Genomic DNA, 21,225 nt, shown 5'->3' with positions numbered 1-21,225 from the left:
TGGTATATATTTCAGTTTTCAGATATGCATTTGCGATTCGTGACTAAAGCGCGGGAAAATCGTCTGCACAACCCTGTGCAACAGCTGATCCACTTGTTGGTTGCTGCTAAATTCGCATTAATAATTTTATTTAACGCTAATAAATAATGCTGGACAAAGTTAAAAACGTAATCGTAGTGCTCTCGGGCAAGGGTGGCGTGGGCAAATCAACAGTCAGCACGCAGCTTGCATTAGCATTGCGCGCAACGGGTCATAAGGTAAGTTGCACACTCATGCAAGTTGCAAGTCATGTGTATGAAGAATTTATGCCTCTTATTGGTAGGTGGGTTTGCTGGATATTGATTTGTGTGGCCCCAGCGTGCCGTATTTGCTTGGCCTTGAAGGCAGCGATATTTATCAATGCGAGGACGGCTGGGTTCCCATTTATACGGATGAGAGCAAAACTCTGGCCGTCATGTCCATTGGGTTTCTACTCAAGAATCGAAACGATCCGGTCATTTGGCGTGGACCCAAGAAAACCATGATGATACGACAGTTCCTTACCGATGTCAAATGGGAGGACATGGACTATTTAATCATTGATACACCGCCTGGCACCTCGGATGAGCACATTACTGTTATGGAGTGCATGCGCGAGGTGCCCTGCAATGGTGCAATTATTGTGACAACGCCGCAAGGCGTCGCATTGGATGATGTTCGCAAGGAGATCACATTTTGCAAAAAGACCGGCATCAAGCTGCTGGGCATTGTGGAGAATATGAGCGGGTTGGTAGAAAAAAAAGAAACAAACAAGACAATAGCTATGCAGGCGCATGAAAGCCTTAAGTGTGATTAATTGTATTCTGTTAGTGCAATTAATACAGCATAAAGTTCAACAGACTGGCCACTATTTACGACAATTAAGTCCTATTGATTTAGTTTCTAATATATTTTCTATATTTTTTTTTTAGATTTGTTTGTCCGCACTGCACTGAGTGCACCAACATATTCTCCTCGAATGGCGGCGCAGAGCTGGCGCGTTTGGCTCAAGTGCCACATTTGGGCACCTTGCCCATCGATCCACGTGTAGGCGTTTTATCTGGGAGCACTGCATCGGTTTTAAATGAGCTGCCCGATTCAAGCACTGCACAAATAATGCGCAATATTGTCCAACATTTGGATGCGCTGACGGCAGTGCCAACGCCCGCCCAGGTGTAAGTACCCGTCACCCACATTCCCCGTTTGTAGTCAGACGCATTTTATTCAGTTCGTTATATTTTATTCGTTATCTATATATTGCAATTATCCAAACGAGAGAACGCTACTAACAAGACCTTTGGTATATCATTTTTTTTTTTTTTTTTTTTTTTTTTTTGTTGTTTTTCTTTTTTTTGTTGAAGTATGCAATTGAAATCAAAAATGGGCTTAAAAGGAATGTGTAATCAGTGCAGCGCATTTCCTTTAATTTCTTTTCTGTTTTTTTCAACAATTATTTAGCGCGTTTTTGTGGATGTGGGTGTTTTCTTACTTCTAAGCTGGCCAATTTGTGCAGATCTCGCACTTTATAGTTAATATAATTTGTCAGGCAACAGTTGATAAATAAACATGTTTAGTCTTCTATAAAATAATGCTAAGCCCAAACAGGGCAGTACGATTGTTTATAAATTTGTTGAAGTTTTCTAGAAAGTTAAATTTATGCCAGACTACCGCCCTGGATGAACTCAACTTAATACTATATTGTATTACTTAATTAGATGATTTTACTCTGGATGATATCAATAATTTGCCATATTATCACAATGCATAACTAAATTAATAAATAAATATAATAATTTTTGTGTGTAGTTCGTTTTTGTTTAAAGTTTATGAAATTATTGCAAAATCGCTGATTCTGCGCGAGCATTGTCTTTAGGCGAGAGTCATCGATGAAATTTTCCAATATATACGATATACCATATACTAATATATATATATATATATATGTATATGTATATGTATATGTATACTTTTATTTATGTGTTTCCTTTTTGTGAAATCGATTATTCCGCTGTCTCTTTAAGCTGCTTCTGTTTCTCTATGTTGTGCTGCAAGGGCTGATCAATGCGTAGAACCAGATCAGAGGTAGTTGTATTCTCGCTTAGATTTGAATCTGAATTCGGTACCGAAGAATATAGCGATTTACGTTCCTTGCACTTTTTAACACAATAATATATGAACAGGACTAAAACTAGAAAAACCGCAAAGGCGCCAATACTCAGAATCCAAACATATTTTGACATATTTGTTGAATATAAGGCATCATTGTGATTCTCAAGTGCGAAACGATAATCGGCATCATCGATGGTTGAGCCGTGATGCCAGCTGGTCGATTCGGGTGTCAGCGCGTTCGGTGCCGATGTCGCCAACGAACTTGGATGCTGTGTGGTTGAGATCCCAGCGCTGCTGCTGCTGCTGCTGCTCGATCCAGTGCTGTCTAGGTCTGATAGTGTGGTATATTCCAGGCTGTCATCTCTACGCTCCGGTTCCACTACCTCAGTTGCTTCGGTTGTCTCCTCAATACTTTCCAGCTCTTGAGAATTGGTTGTGTCATCTGTAAGCCAATCTTTTGTTTCGAACGCGGACTCAGCAATGAGAGATGGCTCCGTTGAAAAATCATTCCATGCCGAGATGTGTTCGTTCGCACCTTCATTGTTGTCTACACCAAATCGCTTTATGAAATATTCATCCAATTCGTCTGTGGTGCTGCTGGAGGTGCTGTCGGAGATGCTGTCGGAGGTGCTGCTGGGTGTGGTGCTGGAGGTGGTGCTGGCGGTGGTGCTGGGGCTGCTGCTGGGGGTGCTGCTGGGGGTGCTGCTGGGGGTGCTGCTGGGGGTGCTGCTGGGGGTGCTGCTGGGCGTGCTGCTGGGCGTGCTGCTGGAGGTGGTGCTGGAGGTGGTGCTGGAGGTGGTGCTGGAGGTGGTGCTGGAGGTGGTGCTGGGGGTGCTGCTGCTGCTCGATATAGTTGTGCTTGAGAGCTCTGCGAAAACTTGATCATGATCCAATGTCTTCTCGGTAGTCATGCTCTTTACATTAATAGGCGTTTGTTTATTTATATCCTCTGCCGGCTTAAAGGGCTCTGTTGAGTTTTCGATGGATTCGCTTGAGATCTGAGCAGTTGATTTGATTGTTGAGCTGCTCGGCACAATGGCCGCTTCGGTGGTAACACTTTCCGCATTTAGACAAACGGGACAGCATACGCCAGGCACTTTTATGTAGTTTTCGCATTCCGGCTGTTTGCAGGAGTACGTTTCGCACTCATTAATGCCGTTCTTGCAGGTGCAGTGCTCGCAGCCATCTCCCTGTGACCACTGCTCCCCGTTCATCACGATCTGTTCATCATCAGTGAGACAGTTGCTCAGTGCACTGTCCGACTGGCAGACTAACTGGCACAGCGGTTGGCAGCTGTTGCATTTGGTGCACTCATCCCGCCAATAGGTGATGCCCATTCCCCGCACACATTTCGGCTCCATGCCGCACTCGTATTCGGTGCAGCAGCTGCCTGGCTTGCCATTGCCTTGGCTCAGTTCGTTTAGCACTTGACCCGATTTACATTTGGGCTTCTCCAGGCATTTGTTGCAGCTGCAATAGCTCTTGGCACAGCATAGCTCCAGCAAATCGGGCTGGATTATGGACACCGGCTTAAATTCCGTGCTACTATCATCGGGGCACTGAGGCGAATCTGTTTTTTCCGGGCATACAAACGCCGAGCACTTCTTGTCAATTTCTGCAATTAAAGAGATCGCAAAAGCCCAATTAACACCTATGTGATATATATATATATATATATATATAGATAATTTGTACACGATTTAATTGGGTTTTAACTCATTCAATGGCTGCAGACGCATGTGATTGGAATGTGGCATGAGTTCCATGTGAACCGAATGTTGCCCACAATTGGCCAAGGTTAGTAACTGACCTTTTGCTGATAAAAAAAAAATGTTGTTAAGGGTGTTATCTAGTTCGATTAGTCGTCTGGTCGGGTATGTGAGGTGTTAATGGCATGTGGATCATATGTTGAACGAAACTTATTGATAAAAAAAAAAGTGCTGCTCAGCCTGATAATGCCAAAAAGTATTGCACATGGTTCGAATGTGGATCGTAAATGTGTAAATATGTTACTCGGCCAATGAGTCATATAAATGGGCATAGTTTTTATTTTATTCAAGTTTTCTCAGCAAAAATATAATGGAAAGTCTATGTAAACTAGTCTCTCGGTTATATCAGGATAGTCCGGTTGAAACAAATATCATATACTTAGTTCACGTAGTTTGGAATTTAAGTTCGTTTTTAAAACTGTTTTTTGTTTCTCAATATATGTTGATTAATCCTGACATTTCGAAGTTTTACTCATCTGCTTCGGATTATTGGCTCACAGAATGAGTTTTTATATGGAAAACTTGTTTGTTTCGTTATATTATTATTCTAACATTATTTTTCTAAAACATTCGCATACCAAATCAAATCGTTCTACTGTATTATATAAAAATTTTACGGAAATGGGCACTTCTCAGCCAAACTTCAACAAGTGTATTTAATCTTCGTCATGTCAAATAGCCGTTCTTTCTTGTTTAATGTTAAATTAGCCTTTATTATAAAATATATAAATAAAATACATATAATATATATCAAAGTCTATATACCACGTATTTAGCCTGAGTTCGTGTCTGTGATGGGGTTTTTTTTTTTTGCAAGTATGTATAAGTTTTGGACTTTTACTTGGATAATACGAAAATTGTTTACTCAGTCCTTATCGGCTGCTACACTATATATATATATATATGAATATATATGGGTGCAGATGTGTGTATATGCGGAATATCATCTAGGCTGATTGTATTTAATATGACGCCGCATATTTCAATAGAGTTTTAGGTAAATTTATAAAAATTGCAATTTGATTAGCAATAGATTGTGGACAGTTGAGGAGGCCCGGAGACGTATAGCGAGTGTCAGGGACAGCCCCTAAAATACAATATTTTTTTTTTTTTTTTTTTTGGATACAAAGTACAGTGTCACACTCTCGTTTATCGTTTATTTATTGTTATTGATTTTTGACATTTTATCATTGAATTAGTAAATGGCGGGTGAAAGGGGGGCAGCGGCGGGAGAAATGTGAATGGCAGTCAACAAGCAAAAGCAAGGGAAACATTATATTTTGTATTTGATTTTTTGTTGTTGTTGTTGTTGTTTGGGCAAGAATTTCTTTGCACCAAACGATCGATTGATCGATCCAACGATCCAACGACCGATATCGCGATCTCTTTTCATTGAATCAATAATTTTCAATATGCCATATCACGTTTCTTTGCAGTTTTATTGTTCTTATAACTATTATTATTATTATTATTATTATTATTGTAGTTCTATTGTGCGCTGCCCTTTACAAAATGCGACGCAATTGATAACAAACTTTCCTAAATATTATCGAGGCTATTGATTTGTTTATTTTTTTCCATTGTTTTTGTTTTCTTTATGAAACCATAACACAAATTGACGTCATATAACCGCATATAGGTGAAGCGCAGCGCAGTCAATTGAACATAATTTAAAATAGATATAAGTTACGCTATCAGAGAAGTCGGATCTATATCAGAGCAAACAAACACACACACACGCACGCACAGAGGGGGTTGACAATTGTCTTGGTATTTGTGTACGAAGCGCGTAGAAGGGCGCACATAAGTCACGACACTGCGTGATCTGAGATGAGATCTAAGTGGAATACTAGGGCAATTACAATGCTTCGCTACGATGATATTTGAGTTGGACAATCTGCAGAGCGTACAAATTTCATTCTGAAACGAATTGCGCTGGAAAAGCGTTATACAATGTCCATTTTTTGTAAGCTCAGCATTAAAAACATTGGGTGTGCTTTCTTTTATTTATGTTTTTTTTCTTATAATTTTTTCTTTCCTTTGTATCGTACTATTATTTTCATTTTGCTGGGTTTATTGACCCGATTGGTCAGCAGAAATATGCCAAGATACGCAGTTAAACCAGTTAAATAAAAGCAAATACACCGTCGACACGTTCAAAGGTCTTACATTCAATGCAAATTAACTAGGCACATATCCGTCTTCACAAGTGGGTCGACTCTCTCATTAGCAAACGCGATGCGGGAGGTGGCATCCGCGATAACGAATCTGCGAAATGTACGAATACCAGAAGTGCTAATTACGTCACTTTTTTTTTTCTTCATGCATACCCTGTTCCATTGAAGAAGCATCAAATGGGTAGATGGGCAAGTGCATGGAGTACAACGAATGATAAATTGTAGACCCTAACAGTTATAGGAAATGCTTTAAGGGAGATGCGAACTTAGGAAGATGCGAACTTTTCGAGTTTAATAACAGTCAAAGTTTAAAGAATTTCTTAAAGCAGATATTTTCGAAAAGTTCTCACTTACTTTTTAAACACAATAAGGATTTCTTTTAGCAGATAAATTCAAAAAGTTCCCATCATCTTTTCGATCATAAGACCGACTACAATTAAAGGATTTCTTATACATAGAGCTGAGTTTTGGATGAATAAATGCTCGTTTAAATACTAGACAATATATAGCTAAATACCATTTGGAATTTACTTAAAGAACACTTACTGTCAACAGCAGCACAGGGTATCTATGTGTGAAAGCTTTCACGTTTTGTTGTTAAACAACATACACACACTCACACACACACACAGAGAGAGACACACACACACATTAAGCGAACATTTCATATTTCGTTTTTTGATTGATCTACAGTCGAAGGTTGCATGCAAAAGTGCAATTCGTTTTCGAGTCTGTTTTCCAGTTTCCAGATGAAATAAGCTACAAGCTACGTAAACTTCTAGCGTCATCGGCATTTAAAACAAAAAAAAATAAATAAATTTTAGTACAATTAGCTGGCAAGATTGTTGACACGCCGCCTCTCTGTCAGTCTCATTGCCTGACATGCAAAGTTACTTAAAACCAGCAAAAAAAAAAGTACAAAAGAAACAAAAAAAAAAAAACAAAACTAAAATTAAATACTTAAAACAAGAAGAGGAGGTCGTCGTCGTATCTTAACTACAACATTGCGCTGAGGTCGAGCGCAGAAACGGGTTGATGTAGCCGTTACAATTTGCGGTTGACAACAGCAACAACAACCACAACAACAACCACAAAAACAACAACAACAACAACAGTCTGTTGGAGTAATTGAAGTAGTCTAGAGATATGTATATATAGCCTCCAAGCTTAAATATCTAACAGCGCCAACATACACTCTCTTACCTAAAGAAAAAAAAAACCTAAATGATGCTCAGCCTGTCAACATATTTTGCTTTAATCACACACACGTCCATCACGTAGCGCAAATTTTGTACATAATTATCGTATAAAATATTATAATTTGTGGGGCTAAAAGGGAATTTGGAACGCTTTCAAATTGTTCGATTGATTTACAACTGACTGAACTTAACGCAGATTTAAACTCATTAGAAATCTTCCAATTACTCATTATATTTAGGTAAATCCTAATAACTAGTTCTTTAGACAGTTTTTCAATGAATCGAGACTTTGACGATATTGGAGAAAGGTATATACATAGATAAAAAATTATAATCCCAAGTGCAAATGCAACGAAATACTGCATTTTTATAAATAACACGCATATACTTCAGTCTTGCTGTAGTTCTGTCAACTAATAATACTTAAGACTCATTTGATTAACAAAAATTTAAAATAAACACCAAAAACAAATATAAAAATAGTCTCTCGAAACGTAAGACTCTTCGATCAAGTCTGCTTATTTGTTTGCTTAAACTGTTGAAGCTTTCGCCACACTTATGATATGGCAAACAAACTGATTACAAAATGTACCTACATATATTATGTATGTGTTTGTGTGTGTGTGTTTGTGTGTGATTGATCAATCACAGTTGAACAGCGTCACGGTCGCATTGGGAGCGTTCGCTGTTCCGCCTGGCGACCAATTAGTGGCTCGTACCCCCCGATGATATTTGGTATTTATTGTCCTTGACTTCATGCTTAGCATGAACCATTAAAGCATTAAAAGTTAAGCTTTTTTTTCTTGTTCTATCTGAAGCACTCACCAATACGCACACACACACACACACACAATCGTCTGCTTGATAGGTGTGTGCTTGTGTGTATTTTGGGTTTATACCAGCTATTCGCTGGAAATTGCGCAAACAAAACATAGTTTCATTGCGTTCGGTCGTACGACAGTCGTATTTAAGCTTATCTTAATTATAGATCAATTATCATATACAAAAGTACATACTTATATAATCGTCTAATGGTACGACTAGTAGCCAAAAAGCATTCGCATTATTAATTATGCGTCAAAACAAACGCAGCTACCCTTTTTTTTTCTCATTTTGAAAGGGGAAGCGCGACGCACAAGATTCTGACTAACGCGCACTGTGGGCCTTGCGCCTGGAATGCTTGACAAATAGCAAAAAGTTCATTATGATTTACTTTATTGTGCAATTCGAAAAGCTTTTTATTTTATTTTACAAAACAAACGCAGCTAATTATTTTATTTTGTTAAAGGGAAATGAGCTAGACAATAAAGAAATTATCATACGTTTTTGTAAGTAAGATAACCTTCTTCATTTTGATTCATAAAACAAAAAAAGCTAGTCGTTTTTTTTTGTCTGAAATACTCGACTGAAGGAGAATTAAAGCTGCAAATTGTTTGCTTTTGAAATTAGAAAACATTTTTAATTTCAAATTTACATCGAAAAATATTGATTAGAATTTGCAGAAATATCATTTGAATATTCAAGTTTGCAGAAATTTAATTGTAAAAGAAATATTAGAAAATTACAGTTTGCAAAAATATCATTTTAAACTATTGAAATGTGCATTTGAAGCAAAATATTAGACTTAGAATAAATATTCTTAGGCCTTAGTATGACTAAGAATTAAAATTTGAATTCTTACGAAATCATAGCCAAGAGCATGGCTAATAAGCACAATCAAACCTTTGATGCAAACATCCTAAGCACTTCAAAAAGTGTTGCGACTTCGCGGAATTTTATTTTGCAACTAGATATTATGAATGGCGTCCACTGTGCGCATTCTCCGCTTTGCCGCTTGCCGCTTGCCGCTTGCCGTTTGCCGTTTGCTATTTTGTATGCCGGTATCGTGCTCTGAACTTTGGACTGGTAATTGTTTAGTTATATTTTGCTCAAATTGCACAATTACAATTAAATTATGAGGCAAAGCGGCGCAAAGCGTCTGATTAATGCCCGTAAATGTGATATATGATCATGCGAACAGATGCGCAATAATATTATTTAGAGTATCTGTTTATGCTATATGTATTATTATTTATTTTATTTTAATGGGCCGCCGGGATTAAGCGTATTCCATTTATTTTGCCAGATGTGACGTATATATATATATATATCTCGATAATCACATATATACGTACATATATATATATATATATATGGATATGTTTGTTTGTCTCTTAAATAAACGCTCTGCGCATACTTCTGCCGAGATTCTGGTCTAGATTGTCCAGCTACAGCGGTTACTGACCTCAATTCTTGATGGCCAACTGAATGTACTGGCTGACCGACTGATAGACTAACTTCCCCGACAAGTTTTTTTTGATACGGTTATACATATATATATGCATGTATGTGTGCATGTGTGTATGTACGTATAAATCTGAATCATCAGAGTGTGGGCGAATTTACGCGTTGCCATTTAAATGACTTCCTGAGATATACAAAAAAATACGAATTTCTTTTTTATCAATTTATATGCCGCATAGAACACAGAAGAGCTAGCAGGGTGTTTAATGAATATTGGAAGGCATGTATATATTTATACCCTTTAATCCGTAACAGTTGAATTGAACTAGTCTTTTTCAGCGCATAGACATATCCCAATCCTCAGTTATTCATTTCATTATTACAGGGCATTTGGTAGTCGTGCACTTTTGATTTTGCTCTCATTTTATAATTTATGCGTATTTAGTTGTGCCGAGTTTTCAGTTCCTGTCTCATCGCACATTATTTGTGTTAATAGTTTGTCACTTCAACAATTAATTAAATCACACAGCAAAAGATTAAACAGAATTTGCTTTACTTAAGAGCGGGGCAGAAATGATTTATGTATATTAGACATGAACATCGCCACATATCTGACATGTGTTTGGCTTGGCTCTATAAACGATTCGTTTAATTGTGGCCAACTGTAAGAGATATTTATATGCCAATGTCTCGTAAATGTAATCAATGAAAATAAACCAAACGTAACCGATGCGCAATTAAAATAAACCATAAATGTGACCTCATCTTCGAAACTTTCAAATTGGATTATCCGCAAAATGTCTAGATAAAGTTTTGATAGTCCTTATTTGTACGGGTATGTCGGTATGTATTTATATACCCTTCTAGAGAGTATTATAATTTTGTCTTAAAATATGTAACGCATAGAAGGCGACGTCTTCGACCCCATAAAATATATATATACATATTATAGATCAGCATCTATAGCCGATCACATTTAGTCATGTTCGCCTGTCCGTCTGTTAAAGTTATTGATACTTTGCAATTGGAAAGACAACTTTTTGTTTTTCAAGAAATATATGCAAAATCTTACTAACATCGGGCTACCACATCTCATAGCTGCCATATCAATTGAAAGTAGTTCATTCATTCTATTCGTCAATTTATTCTCCCTTCCAACATATTTTCATCAAACTCATCATTCAACTTCACTACACTCCCATATTTGTAAAGGAGTAAGGGTACAAGGTAGAAGGGTATTAAATATTCTGCTTATTTCTATGTTTCTCTTCAATTTATTCATCCATAAATGTTAGATTGCACTTGATGTATAGCTATATGAATATGCCCTGATCTAAGATTAGGGTATTTTCCAGTCTACATGTTGTTTCTCAATGTTATTCACGGCCATGCACAAGATTTTCACAATTTTTTTTTTTTTTATTGTAGTTTCAATATATTAACTATTGAACTGTTCTGTCTGTCTACCTTCGCAGATGTTTTTTTCTTTTTGCACTTAATCGGAAATGTTTTTCTAGCCCAAATGCGCCTTGGCAACAGAATGAAGTCGTTTGGGTCGCTTGAATTGACCATGTCAGACGACTGGAAATATGTCTGGCCATGACGCATCCGTGAATAATTATGTGCTGCTCTTGATTCTGGCATTTGGACTGCGTTAATGCTTTGCTTAAGAATTGGGCATATGACTAATGCACTTGGGAATGCGCTTCGTTTTTTGATAAGAAATCTCTAGTCGTCGTTGTTGCTGTTTTGATAAAAGCAATACGTGTACATTGAATTTAGTTACTTAGCTGCAGATTTTGCTTAGATTAGAGACTAACAAAAAAAGAGCTAAAACGGAGCGCAGGCTAATCAAGCATATTAATTGGGAAATGACGTAGTGCATGGCCGATACACCCCAAAAATAGTGTCAAGTACACAAAACCACATTTAGCATTAAATATTTTTGAAACCTCAAAGAACGCGACAATCTCTCTCTGCCACTCCCTCTCTCTCTCTCAAACACATTCGGTTTAAAGCTCTCAAATATAACAATCAAATGAATAATCCACAATATCTAATCTTTGTTGCTCAGACAGTTCAATTTTATTGGAAGCAACAGCAACAACAACAAATGACTATGAAATGTCAATGCGTTAATTCCAGCAATTGCGGCAGGTGTGTCAAACATGTTGCTGCACTTTTCCTTGAAACTTACTAAATGTATTGACTTTATGCTTACAAGACATGCATACATATAGATTTTGGCAAAATGTAAGTCTCGCTGTCAATTCTGTTAAGGCCTGGACAGCTGTCGACATTTTGGTTTTCCACGAAAATCACATTTGCTACATTTTCAATAACTGGAAAAGTGCAAAAACGTTTGGCACATTATTGTTATACTCCTTAAATGCAGTTGTTGCCTTTCTTTTTTCTTTATATTAAACGGATTTTTTTTTAGCAAACCTATCGTAATATCCATGTAGTATCTATGTTTGGGTAAGAATTGCGATAGACGTCATTGAACCATTTAACAAAGAGTCTTAGGTCACCTTGAAGTTAATTTTTGTTCGAAAATGTGATTTGCCTGAACAAAAAACAAATGTAAACTGCATTTTTTATTTATTTTTTTTTTGAGAACAAGTGAACTCGCAGCGTGTTGTCTGCATATACTTTGATAAAAGTCGGGCACATATTTTCCATCCAGTATTGTCTGTGATTTCTTGCCATGTACGGTATTGTTAATCTGTTAATTGCTGTGCAGGCTTCTGAATTTAATTTCTCTTACCAGGTGCGAACAACTTGCACGTTTACGTTAAACAAATATTTTAGCTTTGCCCTTAAAAGGCGCGACTGATATTAACTTGAAAGCGCAGTAAAAATATAATGCATTATATTTGAATCCTTATTGCTCGACATTGTTTGTTGTGAAAATAAACATTTAAAGTGGTATTAAGATTTTCTGTAGTACAATTTCATATATATAATTGTAAATATATATATTTTTTGTTTTCAAAGGGAAGCCACAATTGGAGCTAAAATATTAACATTAATAAATTCAATGTCTGCCAGATCTTAAATTCATTTTTTTCTCTCTCATTCTTTCTATCTCTCTCTCTCTCTCAATCTCTCTCTCTCTCTCTCTCTCTCTCTCTATCTCTCTCTCTCTCTCTCTCTCTCTCATTCTCTCTCTATCTGTCTTTCTTTCTCTGCCTGACTCACTCTTTTTAACTCCCTCTCTCTCTCTCTCTCTCTCTATCTCTCTCTCTCTGCCTGACTCACTCTTTTAACTCTCTCTCTCTCTCTCTCTCTCTCTCTCTCTATCATTCATTTGTACTCTCTCTCTGCCTGACTCATATTTTTAAATTCTCTCTCCCTTTCTCGCACATTCTGTCTCCCCTCTCTATTTCGCTCTGTCACTTTCTTTCTCACTCTCATATCTCTCTCCTTCTGACTCTCTCTCTCTCTTTTTCTCCTTATCTCTCCCCTTCCTCCCTCTTTCTCTGTCCCCTCTCTCTCTTTCTCTTTCTGTCTTTCTTTCCCTCCCACCTTCTCTTTCTCTCTCTCTAGCAATAAAGTTGAGGCTCAAAGTACGACTGCCTAAAAAGAAATTCGCAATACGAACACACACAGCTTTGTATTTTTAACCAACTTTTTTTTTTTGCACTGTGTAGCTATTTGTTTTCATAAGCCACAGATATAAATGCCTTTTGTTTTCTTTGAGGCAGTGGAATGCTGTTTAGATGCTTATTATCTAAATTATCTTTACCGCAAAACAAAGTCTCGTGCTGATTGTGTTAAAAAACAAAAGTGGGTTAAAATTATTGCCGGCGATTTTGCAATATTACAGTGTAGCTACTTAGTATATATGTAAATGTCTCTCTCTCTCTATATATATATATACATCGATTTGGAATGAGGAAGTGAAATGTAGAGAATGTTGTATGGTCATTCCTTCTGCACATTATGCTTATCTGAAGCTGTCAATGACGCATTTCAGAGATCACAAAACTCATGCTGTTCCTCGGCGTATCAAGTGAATGCACATGATCAAATAGCTCGCTCTGGAAGTCGGCATGGCTCCTATCAAGGCAACGTTTAGCTGCTTTTATTTATAACCAGCCAAAATTATATTATTGTGGAATGTTGTTTAGACGCTTTTTATCTGAATTATCTTAAAGTCACGGTTAGCACGGGCTGTGGCCGGGTGGTGGGTGGTTTGGCTGAAGGTTTTTTTTTTTTGCTTTTTTGTTGTTGTTTGGTTTGTTGGCGTTACGGCGACAAATAACATAGTTGGGAATTTTTTCGCTGCTTTGTTTTGCAAAAGAAAATGTTTAGCTAATAAATTCCAATGTGTTATATCAGCAGCGACACACACACACACACACACACACACACCCACACACACATACGGGCAGATGTGCCTGTATATAAGCAAATAAGATTGGCTAGATATTTTAATACAATATTTTACGCCAAATAATTCTCAGTTCAGCTACATTTTTGTTACCTTTGCCGCTTATCACGTGCGTTGGACGCGTGTTTTTTTTTGCATTGCCATTTTTATTTCGCTTTTTTTGGGCTTTTTGCATTTGTTGCATCAGCTAATTTTTTTCCGTGTTCCAGACTTGTGCAGTGGGCATTATTTCGTCAACTTTTTTTATATAAGTAAAATAAGTGCATATATACTTATTTGATCCGTGGAACAAGTTCGTTTCATATGTACACATCCGCTTGCCTCTGCCTCTGCCCCTCTGCCTGCCTGTTTTTAAACAAACTTGTCTTTCGCATGTGCAGCTAACGTAACTTGATATAGATTCATTTATATTTAAGCTACATAGCACATATATCAAAGTCGACTGAAGCGCAACGTTATCTTATAGAGTTGTCATTGAAAATATCGTTTGAAAATTGAACTTTTGCGAACGTTGGGAAAGTGAGTAAAGATCTGGTAATTAACAATTTCGCACTCAACATTCTGTATAAATAAAGGCCATTACAATCGGATAGTTTGATGGTATAGAAATAATTAGTCTTTAATTAAGTTCGATTAATTGAGCCAGGCTCCTGGCAGAGAGGTGTCTTCAAAAGCTTACACCCCCGCGACCCTACATCGCCTTCTCTTCAGGCAAGCTTTAGATAATCAACCAATCTGGTTTTAAGGTAAGGTAATAAAAACTTGGCATGCCAAAGGTACCTAATATTTGGCACAATTTTGCACACTCAGCGAGCTGCAGCTAACGTCAATCGAGTACTCAAAGTATGACCCATAAATACTTTTGCTGTACATATATTTATCGACAATTTTCAGTTTATAAAACAAAAATAATACGCGTGGGCTCCAGACTGTTCGTTTTTATGGCCTGAACCCATTGAAAACATGTGATTTTGTTCAGAGAAAACAGCAAAAAATACTGGAAACAGCAGCTCGAACACACGGGTTCACGCTGCTCCAGCAGCTATGGCGCCTCATGCTACTGTGGCGTCTGCTGCTTCAGGGGCGTCTACTGCGACATACCTTTGCCGTTGTGGCAACCAGCTGTGCTTCAATCTGGAGCGCCTTTTACTCGTTATCATCTGCTGGGCTGCAATATTATTAAAGATTTGCCACTTGACACTGTCACTGTAGCCTTTTATCCGCTTGTATAGTGTATTGGAATTTTGTCGTGAAATGTGTGACACATACTCCATGCAGATATCTTCGAACTCATAAAGTGTATATACTCGTCATGAGTAACAAACTACGGGTCGATAGAGCCATGTCTGCCTGTCTGCTTATAAGGAATCGATAGGAATCTTTATTGGTGTATTATCTTGAGGCTGAAAATTAAATAAAGTTCAGACCATAATCATCGATTCTACTCAAGAAAGCAAAGAAGGAAGGAAGATATATTATAATTATCGGACAATAAGCACCGCGTTTACCCACGAAATCATAGAAGGAAGGAAGAAATATTATAAAGATGGGGCAATAAGCATCGAGTCTACCCAGGCAAGCATTGCCCACAGTGTGAAATCAACCAAAATATTTGTAACGGCGGATCGTCGCTAAGTTTAGGGTGTCTCGCAGTCGAGCAATGCCGACTCTTTTCATTAGAGACCTTTCGCTTTTGGCTATGAATTATTTTTGGAATGCGGCTTCGGTGTTTGTCTGATTTGTCAGACTTTTGTAAACTATATATAACTCGCTTTAGCTGTCACATTACCACGGCTTTTTTTTGCTTCTTCTATTTGCTTCTTTTTTTTTTTTAGATTTTTTTGACCTTGTTAGAGTCGCAAAAAACCATTTGCTCGCTCTTTAATGTCAGCTTTGAGTCAGCTAATTTAGCTCTGACTCTAGCCGTTTACTGTATGTAAATTGTCAACTGTCCACAATTTTGGTTGAAGTTGGAAGTACGTTTAGCCGCAGGCTGGGGCCAGGCCAGGTCTAGTATTATATCATGCACCCCCCGTAAAATGAAAGTTTTTGGTGGTTGGTTATGCAAATTGTTTTTGTTTTTGTTTCTTTTTTTTTTACTGGCCTTGGTATATCCCGAGTGCTTACCTAGTCGGTGGACTCGGTTCTCTATTGATTGCTTTCTTTTTTCGTTCAGTTTTTTTTTTTTTATTTTGGTGTTGTATTCCCTGGCGACTGCTCCATTTGCGGAAGTCATTTGCCCCTTTATCATTTATTGATTTTAGCCCGGGTGAAAGTTGTGCATATTTAGTTGATGTTTGTTTTGTTCGTTTCTGGTGTTGGTCTCGCTCATGCTCTAGTTAAGTGTCTCGCTTTAGTTTGGCATAGTTTTGGAATAGTTCCCCAGATATAGTTTGGCAAAACAGATCTTTCAGCTGCTTCGGCTAATGCCTATAGTATATAGCAATTTATGCATTTTTTGTGGGTCTCTCTTGGTTGTTAAACAAACCCATGGCTGGCGGTACGTAAGAGGTAAAAATCGCTTCCCGCAGCCCTCACTTTATCTACCTCAAGGGCAACTCTCGTACGGAGTACAAATAAACAAATTGGATCGTGTTGGGGCATGCCCAGTAAAGTTAAACAAAAATGAAATAAAAACAGAAACAAATAAACCAACAACGCACGCTATCTAAATTATCAATGAAATTGTTTTAAAAAGCCACAAAAACAAAAACCTCAACACACACAAATACAACAAAAATATACAAAAAACCAAAAACAAAAACATGTGTTTGTAGAAGAAAAACGAAAAAAAAAAAACCAAACCAAAACCAAAATATAAACAAAAACAAGCCAATGACAACAGTGGGTGTGCGAGTGTGTGTGCGTGTGTGTGTGTGTGTGTGAGGGGAGTCGATCTCTATAGCCTATATATAGATATATATGCCACCTATTCATTATTGAACCGAATCAGTTTGGTATTTAGTTCTTGACGTCATAAAAAGTATTATGGGAAAGACTGCCCCATGTGACGTGTTATGCTGTGTGTGTGTGTGTGTGTTTTTTTTCTGATATTTTTCAATACGGAATTTCGAGAATCTGTAGCGCGTAATAAGGTCGCAAATATACCGAATTGGCAGATTGCTTTGGGCGCTATATAACACCCATAAAAAAAGTCTACAATAAATAATATACAACAAAAATTCGCCCAGCAGCAGCAGCAGCAGCAGCATCACAAAAGATCATTAAGCATCGATGATGAGTCAGTTGATGAGTTTGTAAATGAGTTCATTTCTTTTTTGAAATGTTGTTTGTTTTATTTATTCACTTTTTTTTTTTTTTTATAGCCAATTTTCTTTGGCTCTTATCTATTTATATAAATCCGCATGAGTTAATGCGCATCTTAGCCGTAGCACATGCATATGCACGAGTATTTACTCAAAACTCACCTGACAATCCGTTCGTTTGCGCTGGCAGCCAAAAGAACCAAATTCCAATTAAAACAAAACAGCTTGTCGAACGCATATTTATGCTAGCATATGTTGTCTGTACCATCGAATGTTTGGCTAAATCTGTATTGATGAGATCCTGAAAGCGTCAAACTGCAATGTGAAAAGGATACAAACTTGTTATTACCAAATTTCATTTGAATTTCATTTATTTACCTGCCAGTTTTGCTTAGCTTAGGTGCATTACAGAGGGGTGGGGACGGGGGGGCGTGACAGGGGGGGCTTGAGTGGGACTTAAGCCTGACAGACCAGTTACATGTGATTGGGGGCTATTTCTTGTTGCAATCAATTGCATTCCATATTAAAGTGTCTTTTTTTTTCTTTTATTTTTTTACGCAGTCTGTCTGCGAAGCGTATGCCCAAATACCCTGCAGTCATAGCTATAAAAGGTGTTTTAGCTGCAGCAATTATTGAAGGTGCATGGCAAAGCACAAAGTTGAAACATTTGCAACAAAAAGATAAACTTATGTGCGCTTCATTTTATTTAACAGGATTTCGCATGCATTAAAGCTACATTTTTTCATAATTTTAGACAGACTAAAATTATTATTAAATAATTTAAAAATGTTTACAATTATTTCTGCAATTTCTTTGCTTTATTCAAGCACTCAGTCAGTTTGCAATATTTCATTTAAATTTACAGGGTATTTTGTGGTTGCCATTTTGCTGATTTGTTGTTGGGTGTTTGATTTCGGTTTCACGTTGTTTTTGTGTCCGTGTATTTGGTATCTGTGTGTTGGTAGTTGCTGTTGGACTTATCAAGCCAATCAGTTTGGCATATGTTATAGTAACCGTGATAAGTTATCATTTTTGTCGAATCGACATATAATACAAAATTATGAAGAGACACACACACACACACACAAGAACAACAACAAGACAGCAACTGTGCTGCGCAAGTGTAAAAATATACAAACAAGAATTAAACCAAAAAAATGAAACAAATTAAAAGACAGCAAACGTAATGGACACCGAAGTTTTGCATACACTGCAACTGTCCCAATTCGTCTTAAATTCGTTTAACTAAATTTAGTTAGCTGCTTATATTATTAACTTGATTATAATGCACATTTAAGCATTTTTACCGTGCACTTTTATTGTTTGCAATTATATCACACTTGATAATTGATGAACAACTGGAAGTTTTTTTAAGAGTCAAGTAAAATATTTATATTTTTTATTTTATTATTATTTTTTTTTTGCGCACAAACTATTTAAGCTATTCCTTTTTAGAGGCAAAAAACTTGTCGTTTTAACTTAAAGCAAACTGTGCTCAGTTGTGTAATTAATAACTTTGAAAAGTTTTTGGATAATTGCGCTGTAAATTCTCAGACACTTAAATTCAGTACGCAAACACTTTCTGCCCAACTTGTTCATGCTTATGTAAAAAAAAAGCTGCGCAGCAAAACAACAAAAATAAAAAAACAGAAGCAACAGCAACAACAATTACAATTTTGCAATCAAAGACCGTAAACTTGGCAAACATTGATATAGTTTTGGTATAATTTTTGGGCTGCAACAAACAAAAGATAATCGGAGGGAGGGAGGGAGGTAGCAGCAGGAGGGCGGGAGCCAGGGCACAGTTGTCTGTGGCAGGTTGAAGCAATTGCTTGGCTTGTGGATCGTGGCAGAAAAACAAATAAATGGCACATAATGCCGCAAAGCACAATTCAATTTTATGCTCACATATTTCAGATTTATGTTGAAAGTTAATAAATAAATGTACACACATACACACATGTTTGGCGGGCGGTCGAAATTGGGGCAATCGAGACCTACGCGCAGATCGCTTGGATTTTACCTACCTCTTTCTGATAGACGTTGATTTGCGCACTTTTAATTTGTATTTGTTGTGTTTTTTTTTTGTTGTCGTTTTCGTATACAATTTAAATCACATTGTCAATTAGTTTGTGTTTGTCCATTTTAATGGCAAGAATTTGCACTTTTTATTGCAATGTGAAGAACCAAATGTGAATTATTGTTTTTTTTTTTTATATTTTGTATGGTCTTTGATTTTCTAAATAGCGTGCATAAAAAACCAAGCGCTTTGTTTACAACTGAAGTATATAACTTTTTTTTTCTTTTGCTGCGAACACACGTCCGCTCTGGTCGACGGCTCAAATAGAACTAACAGGTCGTTGAAGCAGATTCGCAAAACAAGCGTGAGCGCTGACGCGAAGAGATCAGCGTGAGAGAGCGCGAGAGAGCGCGAACTGGCGTTCATTCGCGTTTTTTTTTTTTTGTTTTGTATACAAATATAGGTTGGTAAATAAATGTTAACAAATGCGTAGTTGTGGCCACAGATGCCGACTGCGGCTGCGATTTAATTATATGTTAGCCAATTAATAAGTATACATTTAATGTGTACCGGCGACGTCTACGCAACATTATTTAATTTTTCTAATTCATACGTATACGCAGCGGCGTCCCAACTGTAGGCACTTTTGTATTATTTAGCCGTGGTGGCAACGCCAGTGCGGCAGCTAGCGCGCTCTGTTTATAGCGTACAGCCCTGGTTCAGTGTTGTCGAATGCTTATTTTGAGGCTGTGTGGCCAGACTGTTGTAACTAGTAGCTATATTGCCAGTGCTGTTGGCCAAATGTAAAGAATGTAGTTTTCCTAACAGTCTGGCTAGAATGCCGTTATGGGTTTTAGTTTTTGCTACCTTTAGTTAAATTTCAAATATTTTGAAAGCTTCAAGAAAAGAGATTTATATGAAACAATCTTGAGTAGACTCTTAAAACAAGAGCTACCAATTAGTTAAATTAAATAATTTTTGTTAACTAAAAGTAATCGTAGAGTTCGATAACATATGTGATTGTTTCTAAAAAAGCTAACTCCTAGCTTTAAGAAGAAAGAATTTTTAAAATTTTATATTTGCACTGTAAAATATATTAATTAATGCGCCTTGTAACGAGCAAGCTGGTAAGATATATACTAAGAAGTTGTCTATATTAGTTGTTCTTCACGTCCTGCCCATCGACTTTAATGGCGTTAAATAATAGAAATCGATTGTTATCGATCAACTGTGCTCTGTTGTGCATATAATTGAATTGTTATGCCAACAGTTGGCCACAGGTTCGCGCTTGACATTTTGAGTTGTTGCTGCTGCTGCCGCTGTTGCTGCTGTTGCCGGCTGCCATTTGCAACTGTTGCAACTGTTGCAACCGGCATTGGTAATTAGCACGCGTTCGCTGGTCATTAACACTTGTGTTACCAATTGGCCGCCAGTGAAGCGGCCGTTTGTATTCCCTGGCGGCGGCAGCAAATTGCACGCGTGGCACGCTGCAGTCGGCCGGGTGCAAATGCTGGCCGGCAAACAGTATCTGGCTCCCTCTACTTGCCTCAAAGGCGCAAATGCCGCCACACATTTTCGGCAGGCAACTGTGGCCTGTGGCCACTGTCTGCAATACCAAATCCGTAAATGGTCAACGTGTTTTGGCGGCTAAGTCGGCTTGTCCCCTTTTTGGGGCAGCAGCTAGCCGCAAGAGCGTGAAATTTTAATTGTGCCTTTCGGGGCGTTGTCGTCGTCGCCGTCCGCCGCTTAGCTGGATGGCATCCTTCGATCCGAAATAAAGATCTTGGGGCTACCGCAGCTCATCCAATGCTTCCAGCTCATACACATTGCGCGCGCTGCCTGGGTCTGACTGCCTGCCAAAGTTGTTCCATGCCAAAAAGGTGCAAAAGGCCAAATAGTATTCGGTTGTTTATGTTGTTACATGCCACGTTGTTGTTGTTGTTGTTGTCGCTGCAGTTGTTGTTGTTGTTGTTGCTGTAAGGCGCTGT

At 37.7% G+C, this 21,225-nt stretch overlaps 2 protein-coding genes across 2 annotated transcripts; one reads left to right on the top strand and one right to left on the bottom strand.

Moving 5' to 3' along the window:
* The first annotated feature begins 51 nt into the window (after positions 1–51).
* On the top strand, positions 52–1,823 carry Nubp2 (NUBP iron-sulfur cluster assembly factor 2). The gene is made up of 3 exons (XM_032434476.2): positions 52–257; positions 323–765; positions 951–1,823. The coding sequence occupies exons 1-3, from the start codon at positions 147–149 to the stop codon at positions 1,195–1,197; spliced, it is 801 nt and encodes a 266-aa protein (XP_032290367.1). The 5' UTR covers positions 52–146; the 3' UTR covers positions 1,198–1,823.
* On the bottom strand, positions 1,412–19,564 carry Rcd2 (Reduction in Cnn dots 2). The gene is made up of 3 exons (XM_002048064.4): positions 19,245–19,564; positions 17,380–17,532; positions 1,412–3,742 (listed from the first exon to the last, which is right to left on the bottom strand). The coding sequence occupies exons 2-3, from the start codon at positions 17,483–17,485 to the stop codon at positions 2,019–2,021; spliced, it is 1,830 nt and encodes a 609-aa protein (XP_002048100.2). The 5' UTR covers positions 17,486–17,532; positions 19,245–19,564; the 3' UTR covers positions 1,412–2,018.
* Positions 19,565–21,225: the final 1,661 nt, after the last annotated feature.

The sequence above is a fragment of the Drosophila virilis genome, chromosome 3 (assembly GCF_030788295.1).
Source record: "Drosophila virilis strain 15010-1051.87 chromosome 3, Dvir_AGI_RSII-ME, whole genome shotgun sequence".
Taxonomy (NCBI): Eukaryota; Metazoa; Arthropoda; class Insecta; order Diptera; family Drosophilidae; genus Drosophila; species Drosophila virilis.
Note: the sequence above shows the minus strand (reverse complement) of the source record. Positions and strands in the feature narration are given on the sequence as shown.

Bases quoted from the DNA above. Each gene is read 5' to 3' on its own strand.
- Nubp2 (XM_032434476.2), top strand. From the start codon at position 147: ATGCTGGACAAAGTTAAAAACGTAATCGTAGTGCTCTCGGGCAAGGGT. The intron at 258-322 runs GTAAGTTGCACA...TCTTATTGGTAG, and splicing joins TGCGCGCAACGGGTCATAAG to GTGGGTTTGCTGGATATTGA. The intron at 766-950 runs GTTGGTAGAAAA...TTTTTTTTTTAG, and splicing joins ATTGTGGAGAATATGAGCGG to ATTTGTTTGTCCGCACTGCA.
- Rcd2 (XM_002048064.4), bottom strand. From the start codon at position 17,485: ATGGTACAGACAACATATGCTAGCATAAATATGCGTTCGACAAGCTGT. The intron at 3,743-17,379 runs GTGAGTTTTGAG...CTTTAATTGCAG, and splicing joins GCAAACGAACGGATTGTCAG to AAATTGACAAGAAGTGCTCG.